Raw genomic sequence first — 11,717 nt, 5'->3', positions numbered from 1 at the left:
GGGAGCGCCCATGAACTCACTCTCTCTCCCCCACAATGCAGAACCTCTGCTTATCAAAATTCATTTATCCCCCGAACTACTACTCTCTGGAATTCACTTCCTGGGAGTTGCCTCCAACATACATTTAATCCTCTCAAATTTAAATCCAGTTGTTATAAGTATTTTATGAATGGAGGATGCCTTCAGGCACATGGACTTTTTTTTTCCTTTGTTTTTCCTTCCTCCATTCATTATCAATATATATATATATATATATATATATATATATATATATATATATATATATATATTATATAACTATTTATACAAGAATTATCTATCTATCTATCTATCTATCTATCTATCTATATATTATATGACTATTTATACAAGAATTATATATATATATATATATATATATATATATATATAAACTATTTATACAAGAATAATCCACTGCTGCTGAATTATTAAAAAAAAAAAAAATTGAAACGTTTGACTGTGAATTCAATTTTTTTTTCTCTTCAGGGTTCATCAGGAATTACACACACACACACACACACACACACACACACACACACACACAGAAAGAGAAACGATCTCAACGAAACTTTTGGCTGAGAAATCAAATCCTTAAACCCGCAGGTCTTCAGTGCAGCTAAGAACGTGATGGTACTGTACTTTCTGTTGGTGTGTCTGGGGGTAGCAATGGGTAAGACGGGAGCAAGTGAGAGCTACTACGTACGTGCCATGGTCAGTAACTCCATTCAGTTTGTCAGATTACTTTTTGAGAAAAAAAAATAGTGTTATCTCTTGTTCTATAGGCTTATGTACATTACTTTGATTTTATCTCTATATCATTTTCACTTCCTTAGTTTTATCTCTGTGATTTCTCTTCTTACTTTTTATAGTTTTATCTATTATCAATTTCTGTGTTTATAGTTTTACCTCTGCTTTACAGTTCTATTGTTACTTTTCATCTCTTTCCATTTTCTTTCTATCGTTTTATCTTTTAACTCCTTGTTCATTATTGTGTCTATTTTTTATAGTTTTCTCTAGTTTTTGGTTTATCAGTACTTCATAACTTTCTCTCTACATATGTATACTTTTATCTCTGCTTTTTAATTTTTTATGTCAACTTCTTATATCTAATCTTCATGGTTTTATCTCTGCTTTTAAATTTTGTGCCCATTTTCTTTAGTCTTATCTCTACTTTTTCAGCACTAAATTTTACAGTCTGATTTCTACCTTTCTGTAGTCATTTCTGTACATTTTTCTATTTGTTTCTCTACTTGTTTGTCTCTTAATTATGGTTTATATCTACCTTTTTATATCGTAACAGATACTACCATCTATTTTTTACTTTGCTTTTTAATATTTTATTTTTACTCGTCCAGCTATCAAACACTTCACAACCTGGCAGTGTTCCCTTGTAAAGTTGTTTACTTCTCCTTTATTTCATACTTACCACCACCAAACACTTCACATAATTATAAGTTATACTTTTCTGACTCTAAAATGACCTAAAACTGCAACCTTGAACATTCAGTTGCAGCAATAGATTTGCAATAAAATATGATGACAGTCGCGAAGAAATCTTATGGATTTTTTTTTTTTTTTTTTTTTTTTTTGACATTGAGCCACGTGAAATAAGCCGCAAAGGAGTGAAAAACTGAACCTAGTTAAGTTTAACGAACTACAGTAGGTAAAGTGCTATGACCAGTTGCTTTATTACTGTACTTCTTTACACGTGGTGGTCCATACATAAAACTTTTCTTCCAACCAGCCAGGCTATTTCTCATATGTTGCGGGGACGGCTGTCAGCATCACCAGTGTCTATCATGCATTATTTATTCATTCCCCAATCCTTCGAGCCGTCCTCTCAAAGCAATAATATCGACACCTGAGTTCTTGGTGCAGCACTGCTTCCGTACCACCTGGAATTTTCAATCCACCAGGGCAGTAGACTGTCGCGCCGGTCATGCAGGGCAGTACTCCCAGGGTGCATGGAGAAATGATGACAGAGAGAGCTGGAGTTCCCTTTTCATCAGCCCTTGGGACTAGTTCCTGACCATCCCCTTTTGCTGTACATTTTCAGCGTTTCAGTAACAGAGACAGTAGGCCAGCATACTCTCCAATATAAGAGTCTCTTAACTGTCGACACCAAACTACATGCATATTACACACTACACTTCCCATTAAAAAAAAAAAAAAAAAAAAAAAAAAAAAATGGTGTCACCGAACCAAGTCTCGGAGTCCCCTTGGGGGGGTGCATAAATATCCCCACCATCCGCCCCTCTCCCTGTGACGACTCAACGAGTTGCCAGGAATCACTGTCTGACTCACTTCATTATTTCTGCAACATTTGCGGCTTCTCCTCTAACTTTCACTCTGTTGAGCGCCACCTATCCTCCTCAAAACCTCACCTTCTCTTCTCAACCGAGCCTCAGCTGTCTTAGGCAACTTTTTTTTTTTTTTAATGCGGGGAAGAAGGAACCAAAGGCCATGAGCCCGCAATAACAGTCCCCTCCAAGAAAAAAAAAAAAACAATAGAGAGCCAAATTCAAGATCCATTCATTTCGAGATGCCTGGACACACTGCGTTTGAATGACTGGAGATCATAGGCAGCAGGAAATACAGACAGAGGGAGACAGTTCCAGAGTTGACCTGTTGCATAAATGAAGGACTGGGAGTAACGGTTAACTACTGCATTAGAGAGTTGGACAGAAAAGGGATGAGAGTGTGATGCTAGACGGGTGCTACGCACCCGTCGTAAAGGTGGAGGAATGCATGCAGACAGTTCAGAGGAGCAGTGACCATTAAAGCAGCGATAGAAAAGAGATAAAGATGCAACACTGCGGCAAAGAGACAGATAGCAAACCCTTCTCTGTATCCTCCTACTTTCTCTATACTCATTTCAAAGCCAAAGGTGGCTGTTGTGTACATGTATGCACCGACTTATCTTGCTCTCGTGTTCCTGAACTTGATTTTGAATGCTCTACTCTCTGGCTTCGACTTTCCTGTCATTCTCTTACTAAATATATCTGTACTGTTTACTTATCCCTAATTCTACTTACTATGAAAAATTCTTTGACTGTCTTACTTCTACGATGGAACACATCCTATCTGTTTCTCCTTTCTCGAGAATCTCCATTCTAGGAGATTTCAATGTTCACCACCACCTTTGGCTCTCCTCTCCTTTCACTGATCCACCTGGTGAACAAGCCTACATCTTTTCTATCTTTAATGACCTAGAGCAGCTTGTACAGCATCCTCTTCATATCCCTGACCACCTAGGAGAGAGTTCCAACATACTTGACCTCTTCCTTACAACTAATCCTTCTGCTTACATTGTTAATGTTTCCTCTCCGTTGGGCTCCTCCGATCACAACTTTATTACTTTAACCTGTCCTATCACTCCAGTATGGCCTGTGGACCCTCTAAAGAAAAGTCGGTTTGGAGCTACTGAGTGGGAGGCCCTCAGGCAGTACTTCTTTGATTTTCCTTCGAATGATTATTGCATCCATGCACGGGAGCCCTCTGAGTGTATTACTGAGGTTATTCTCTCGGGCATGGAAGCATACATTCCTTTCTCATATCCTCTGACTAATGCAAAGAAGCCTTGGTTTAGTCACGCTTGTTCTAATGCTGTCCACAACAAGGAGAGGGTCTATAAAAGGTACTGGAACCAACCCACTCCTGAATCACATCTTTTTTATGTTTCTGCCTGGAATCGTGTTAAGTCTGTTCTTCACTCTGCTAAAAATAATTTCATCCGTGTTAAATGCTCTCAACTCTCCAACTCGAATTCTTCTCGCTTCTTCTGGCACCTTGCCATAAACCTTTCTAATAAATTTACTTTATCATCCTTCCCTCCTCTTTTCTACTGTGATGGTTCTGTAACTTCTACTGATAAAGCAGATCTCTTCTTTCAGACTTTCTCCTCCAGTCCTACCTTAGATGATTCCGGTGCTGTTCCTCCATCACGTCCTTCCCTGTGACTTCCCCATGGCTGGCATTAAAAATATCTTCAACTGATGTATTTTCTGCCATCACTGGCCTCAATACTGACAAGGCATATGGGCCTGATGGGGCCCCTCCTGTTGTCCTCAAGAACTGTGCTTCTGTGCTTACACCCTGCTTAGGTAAACTCTTTCGCTATGTCTGTCAACTTGTACAATTCCTTCTTACTGGAAGTTTGCCGTCAATCAGGCAGTCCTAAAGAAGAGTAGCCATTCCCAACCTTCTAACTATCGCCCAGTTGCTTTAACATCCTGTGTCTCAAAAGTTTTCGAGTCTATTCGTAACAGAAAATTTTTTAAAGGATCTTTCCTATCACAACCTTTTTTATAGTCAGTAGGGTTTCGTCGGGGATGCTCAACTGGCAATCTTCTCACCTACCTTTCAGACTCCTGGTCATCCACCTTTCAGGGCGTTGACGAAAACTATGCCATTGCACTTGACATCTCAATGACATTCGATCGAGTCTGGCATAAATCATTAATTCCCAAACGGGCCTTTTACTGTTTCTATCCTTCCATCTGTGCCTTCATCTCTAGCTTCCTCTCTAGTCGTTCTGTAGCTGCTGTTGTAGACGGCCACCGTTCTTCTAGATCTCTGAACAGTGGTGTTCCTCAGGGCCCTGTCCTATCACCAACTCTCTCCCGTTACTCATCAATGACCTTCCAAGCTGTACATCTAACCCTATCCACTCATACGCTGATGATTCCACCCTTCACCTTTCCATTCGCTTCCCGCCCCATCTATCTCAAGCAGTTACTTCAACAAACAAAGGATGAGGCTATGGCACACCTAATGTTTCGTATCTCTGACTGGGGTAGAAAAATCTTGTTGTTTTTAATGCATCAAAGACTAATTTCTTATACCTATTAACTCGACAAAATCTTTCATAGGAGTACCCACTAATGTTTAATAATGTCCAGCTAAATCTTGCATCATCCTTAAACATGATTCGGGTTTCATTTTCTTGGGATTTATCTTTGAAAGATCATATTACATCTCTTGTAAAATCTGCTTCCAAGAAATTACTAAGCCGACTCCGTACCTTCTTTACCCCTGCACAGTTGTTGACTTTATACGCGGATTTTATTCGCCATTGTGAAGAATACAACTCTCACGCGTGGTGAGGCTCCCCACATACAGCTCTTTTCAATAGGGTGGAGTCCAAGGCTTTTCGTCTCATTAACTCTCCTCCTCTTACCGGCTCCCTTCAACCTCAGTCTCTTTGCCGCACTGTTGCTTCTTTATCTCTTGCTATCGTACTTCAATGGTCACTGCTCCTCTGAACTGTCTGCTTGCATCCCTCTACGACGGGCGCGTAGCACCCGTCTAGCAACAAACTCTCGTCCCTTTTCTGTCCAGCTCTCTAATGCAAGAGTTAACCGTTACTCCCAGTCCTTCATTTATGCAACAGGTCATCTCTGGAACTGTCTCCCTCTGTCTATAATTCCTTCTTCCTATGATCTCAGTCTTTTAAACCCAGTGTGTCCAGGCATCTTGAAATGAACGGATCCTGATTTTGGCTCTCTGTTGTATTGTTTTTTTTTTTTTTTTTTTTTTTTTTCCTTGGAAGCAACGGGTTGCGGGCTCCTGGCCTTTTGTTTCTTCTTCCTTGCAAGAAATAAAAAGGTTCGTGCACAGGTACTGGTTAAATGGGCTAGAGTCACTTCCCTTTGCCCTACCAGTTACCGAAATCCCTCTTATAGTGACACACGCACACATTCACACACACACACACTCTCTCTCTCTCTCTCTCTCTCTCTCTCTCTCTGTCGAGCAGTAAAGGGTGTGGTACACCCCTATTTTTTGCAAGAGCCCCTGCCCCCTTAAATGCCTGTGTACGCTATTGCATCAGGCGGTTATATCCAGTCGCTTTACTAAGTCTAATCTGCGTTCGCTATTGCTTATTTGCACCTTTACTTGGTGCTAGAGAGGGACGCCTTCACATGGTGGCACCAAAATATTTGGGTAATGCAACTGCCTGGTTGTAAAATTGTTCTTTAATACCAACGCTACGTCGTAGGAGGAGGATTATAGGCCGCAAAGGAGCAGTTTTATTCTCCAGTCCACCGGGTTTCAGATGAACCTCAGCACCAACTCTTACTACTACCACTTCTTCAGAATAAGGGTCTTATCTAGGCTGAGTAAAACTGTCTAGAGGTAGCAAGAGTACCCCACACTAAAAAAAAAAGAAAAAAAAAAAATGAAGCGTTACAGGTTTCAAGACAAAGCTGCGGCCCAACATCCTTTAGACAGCACTTCTTCGTGATCTACACGATTTCTAGTTTTAATTCTTGCACTGCTTCCTCTCTATGGTAGCGAGCCAGAGAGCTAGACATCCTCTCTAGAGCACTCCTTCTTGGCTTGCAAGACAATAATTAAGCTCTATTCCTTTCCATAGCACTTCCAGCACTTCTTCGTGACATGCATCGTGGTCTAGAATTAATTGTTGCACTTCAGAGTCTTAGACGTAACAGCTGAATGGTATCAAATCAAAGAATTAGGCAACATTCCATAGCATTTCTTCATGACTTGCAAAACTAACGCGGATCACGTCCTTTCCGTAGCACTTCTTCTCTACTTGCAAGACAAAAATCCTGCTCAACATTTGCAAAGTACTTCTTCGTCTTGAAGGACAATATTACGTCTACAGTTCTTTCCATGGCACTTCTTCGTGACTTGCAAGACTACAACTGCTGTTCAATATTCTCTCTGTAGCATTGTTTCGTGATTTGCAAGGCAATACTACGGCTCACCATCCTTTCCATACGGCACTTCGTGACTTGAAAGACAATATTACGGCTACAATCCTTTCCATTGCACTTTTTCGTGACTTGTAAGACAATAATACTGCTCAGTTCCTTTTCACAGCACTTCTTCGTGACTTTCAAGAGAATAATGCTGTTCAATTGCTTTCCATAGCACTTCTTCGTGACTTGCAGATTCCAAGACGAATCCCATCCATCCCCTGTGGAAATACCTCTTTTGTAGCCAGTCAGAGAGTGACCCTACAATCGCCTAACTACCCTGGGAACTACCCAGCTAACTACAGGTGAGAGAGAGAGAGAGAGAGAGAGAGAGAGAGAGAGAGAGAGAGAGAGAGACAGACAGACAGACAGACAGACGGACAGAAACAGAGAAAGAGAGAAATCTCTTCTCCACCTGCAACCAACGATACAATATATACATTTTGCACATTAGTTCGAACTTTCTCGGCTTCATTTGTTTATCCGAAAAATAATCTTGCTTCCTCTTTTCGAGTACCATCCACACCATGAGGGATATATCTTACTTAGAGGCAAATTATCAATTCTTATGAAAGGTGGAGACGCACTGACTCGACGTAGTGCTGCCTCAAGGTGACTTGACAATAAACGGCAGCTCAAATGTAAACTAGGAAACCATTTACAACTCCTGTAAGAGTTTACATCCAAGGATTGGTTGGGGTATTGCTAACTTAATGCTACTCATGGGATATTATGATGGTCACCCTTGTCTTACATGTCGGGACAGGGTTGTCACAATCGTCACTCTTTCACCATAATCTCCCAGTCAGGTATCAGTATGAGATCACCACAGTCCCCACCATCTCTTCCACCACCATCTCTCATTTTCACCATCATCTTTCTCCACCACTTCCCTGTATCATCACTACAACTACCAATTTTCTTTGTGTCCACTATTACTACTCTTTCACTACCATCTCCACCTCAGGTGCCAATATGAGATCACATGCACTGAGGTAAGGGACACGAAGCTGGAGTTCCGATGCCCTAGGTTCCAACTCGAGGACTCCACGGACTGCAACAACGATCGAGTTATCGTCGAGTCCACCGAATCTGATGCTCAAAGGTAAGGTGTAGTAATTTCTGCTACACTCATTTCACTTCAGCTTTGCGTAAAAATTACAATTTCCATCTTTCAATGCAAGAGGTAGGGTATTCATCGTATTTCGCCAGTTATAAATTCTCTTCGGAAGGAACTGGGAAGATAGTTGTGTCTCTGTACAACACTGTGCTGCACCCTTACCTCAGACGGTTCAACACGAATCATCATCTTCGGCAAGTCCAAAACCATGGCCTGGGATGGTTCTGGTGTTTCGAAATTTACAATTCTGGAGCTATGACATATATGTCTTGAGTGTCAAAGCTTACACCTGTGGAACTTGGAATTTTACCTTTCCAGAACTTCGAGATATACATTTCTGGACTGGGAAGCTACCCTTCTACACATCTGGGCCAGGATCTTTAGTTTAATAACCCCGGGCAGGTTTTTATAATATATATTCTTTAATTATTACGGGCCAGGGAGCGGAACAAGCGTACGATGTTTATTCTCAGTTAAGTTTGGAAATGAGTGGCTTAGCCCGACCTGGCTATCATGCTAAGCTGAAGCTAATAACTTTGCTTCTATGTGATGTAGAGTTGAAATTCTTTCTGCCTGTGATACATTCATTCAATAAATTTTGCTGTAAACTCAAAACTCATCCATAAATGTGAAGGAACCCTTTGGAATCTCGAGTTTTCCAAGTGTGTGTGTGTGTGTGTGTGTGTGTGTGTGTGTGTGTGTGTGTGTGTGTGTGTGTGTGTGTGTGTGTGTGTGTGTGTGTTGTTTTCGCTAGTGTATGTGAGAGAACATCATTCGTTCCAGAATGTTTTTCATTGTTCAGCTACTGTCATGAAGAACTAATATTGAGATAACATGGCACTCGCTCGCTTGCCACGTGCTCACAAAGCACAGTTTACTGGCTACCCGTCCCCGCCTCGGAGCTGTTCGGGGACGGGTATTGTTTTCACTCGGTTTGTCTGTCTGTTTGTCCGTCTGCCTGTTAACAACTTTACGCGACAACTACTAGTGCGATTTTGACTAAAATTACAGGGATGATCGGCTTCGACCTTCTGATAATCTGATTAAATTTTTGGGCCAAATTGAGCCAAAGCCCAGGCTGTAGGTCCCAAAAACGTATTATAAAAATCATTCTTTTTCTGCCATAACTCCTTTCAGCTTTGTCATATAGACATGAAACCAAAAGCTAAAGGTGCATCTTTCAAAATGCATTCTATAACATGCTTCATTACATCAGGGAGGTCACGCCACAGTTAGCGGTAGGGGGGTCAATGTCAGGTGGGTGGGGCCTAAAATTTCAAGTGGGCATAAAATCGTAAATTTTTGCCCGATTTACTCCAAATTTGATAGCTGACATCTTTGACTAGATATCCTGTTGTGTTTATACGTCAGCACTAAAATGACTGCTGGGAAAGGGTTTGCTGTTCCTTGGCATTAATTCTTGTTTATTTATTGTCTTCTTCAGGTACTGTGGAAGCAACTCCCCCAGTGGTATCATCACCTATGATGGGTGGGCTCGCATCACTTTCGCCACTAACTCAGATATCTCAGGCACGGGATTCAGGTGCTTCGTGTGGTGCCATAACAAACAGTAGACCACCAAGCCAAGGAGCTGCTGTGACTCAGGGAGCTGCCAGAGATTTTGCAAAGCCTCCTCATCAGCGATTTATTTTACCTTTTTCCTCTCTTTATCCTCATGTATATTACTCAAGCAAGCTATATCGAAATTAGAACACATGATAAAAATAAAAATAAAAACGCTCAATTGGACTAAAGGCTGAACACAGGACTTTGGCCTATGACTGTGACCCTCGCTGATTGCTCTAAAATCGAATCCCTTCATCTGTGCTCTATCCAGAATTCTCCCACGTAGTTTAGTCGACATTAGAGTGAAACTATTCCAATTATACTTGCCATGTGACTTTAAGTTTTTATTTTTCCATGCAACCTTAACATTTAATTGGCTGTCCTCAAAATCTAAAGCCATTATTCTTGCCTTACCCTGAATCCTTCCACAAAACTTGGTGTGGACAGGATTCAAGTTGTTTATGTTTACCTAAAGTTTACCTGGCCCTGTGATTTGAGATCTGACTATTGTCCTAAAAATCTGTACGTCAATCTCTTGGTTGACCCTTGACACTTTCAGTATGTTTGGCCCAAATCAGATAAATCAAATAAAAGTGTTTTAGTTATTTTGTTCACACAGAGACACACTGATTGAAATTTGACCGTGCTCCGTGACCTTGATCTTTGACTAATGATTCTTAAAATTGACTCATTTTGTTCGTCCCTTTACTTGAACCATTTCCTCAAGCTTGGTATAGATCGGACAGAAACTGTTTAACCAGACTGTGCTAGGTCAAACTTTGTCATAACATCTACGAGTAGTACATGATCTTCCTGGCAGACTTTTCCCGTTCTTTCACTCAATCATACTCGTAGTTAAACTACACTCATCAGACTAGGTTTGTATGGGACAAGCTTATTTCCATAAAAGTTTGACAATTTAAAAGCAACAAAATAATGAAACTGTATATATGTGTGACCAGTAACAGTAAAAGATTCAAGTGACCAATCCTTGTAGTACATACACATGACCTAAACATGAATCAACACGCTTGACCACAAACTCACCAACCACAGCACCACACCATTCTACTTTCGAAGTTCCTTCCATTTAACATGACACCCACACAAAATTACAAACATGACAGTAATGGAAGGACACAACACCCTGTCACGATGTTCAATGGCTATAGGAGGTGGTCTCTTGCTTCACTCATCGGCACAAAATATCCCAACACAGTGGTTATTTTCTTCACAATTTGGGGTCCTTCCTGTTAAACAAACTGTAATAGTCCCAGGGACAAGCATTAATCCCGGTAGCTGTGGCTAAGTGTTCCTCCGCCGAAGACATATAGTTGACTGGCGATCCTGGGGCTGGGAACACCACCAAATCTTGCAGGAGAATGAGACAAAGCATTAACTCATCAAATCAGTGGAACAAGCTGACAAACCCTTGAAAACTCAAGAATGAACTCTCCAACAATTTGAATTGTTGTGGTACCACGCAACATTAGCTCATGGCAAACATTAACCTAGCCATGTGACCTGGACCTTTGATGTATTATATAAAAAGAAAAAGACTATCTTATTGGCTAACCTTCAAGGTATATTCACATAGAATGAAAACTTTTTGAATTATTTTAACACCCCCCCCCACACACATGCACGTTCATACACGCTGAGTAAATATAATGTCCCTCTCGTGTAATATGCAGAAAAAATCGCACAAGAAACACTGTAAAGCCTCCTATGCCACCTGAAATGTTGCTGTAGGCCTGGACTCAAAATTTTAGCCTCCATATCAAAAGTCGTCAAGCCATTGGAATCATTCTGTTTGGGTCGAGAGAGAGAGAGAGAGAGAGAGAGAGAGAGAGAGAAGAATCACTCCCTAAGTTTATCAGCATCCCACCAGACTTCAAAAAGCATGAACATTCTCTGTTTTTTGTTCGGTATATCAAAATGTCTGTTGGCCTTTGCATAATCTTTAATAGGTGAATATGACACTAGTTTTGGTTGAATAAACCCTTGTGCAATTATTGTCCATTATTTAATGCTGAAACCACAGCCAATTTTAATATCATTTTATCTGTAGATTTCCTTCAAGAACCGCCACCGGACATACACTCCTGTGAAACTACCCTACCCAGAGAGACACAAGTATACCTAGCATGACTGTGATGCAGCTACCACCCTTCCCTGCTACAATACCAACACAAAATGCAACTCGCAATCAATCCACTTCGCCCTCATTGCAGTGCACCGAGACACACACACACACACACACACACACACACACACACACACAC

At 41.0% G+C, this 11,717-nt stretch overlaps 1 protein-coding gene across 2 annotated transcripts; it reads left to right on the top strand.

The window, feature by feature from the left end:
• The first annotated feature begins 630 nt into the window (after nucleotides 1-630).
• On the top strand, nucleotides 631-9,585 carry LOC145400661 (CUB and peptidase domain-containing protein 2-like). 2 transcript variants are annotated; one of them, XM_080273095.1, is made up of 4 exons: nucleotides 631-720; nucleotides 6,942-7,051; nucleotides 7,714-7,851; nucleotides 9,311-9,585. In XM_080273095.1, the coding sequence occupies exons 1-4, from the start codon at nucleotides 649-651 to the stop codon at nucleotides 9,438-9,440; spliced, it is 450 nt and encodes a 149-aa protein (XP_080129221.1). In that variant the 5' UTR covers nucleotides 631-648; the 3' UTR covers nucleotides 9,441-9,585. The 2 variants fall into 2 exon arrangements, with proteins under 2 accessions (XP_080129221.1, XP_080129220.1); XM_080273094.1 differs by having other exon boundaries at nucleotides 631-732.
• The last annotated feature ends 2,132 nt before the right edge of the window (nucleotides 9,586-11,717 follow it).

This window comes from Coenobita brevimanus, chromosome 53 (assembly GCF_032717465.1).
Source record: "Coenobita brevimanus isolate Jiangsu-jjx chromosome 53, ASM3271746v2, whole genome shotgun sequence".
NCBI classification, from domain to species: domain Eukaryota; kingdom Metazoa; phylum Arthropoda; class Malacostraca; order Decapoda; family Coenobitidae; genus Coenobita; species Coenobita brevimanus.
The sequence above is the reverse complement of the archived record's forward strand: the minus strand, read 5'-3'. Positions and strand labels throughout refer to the sequence as shown.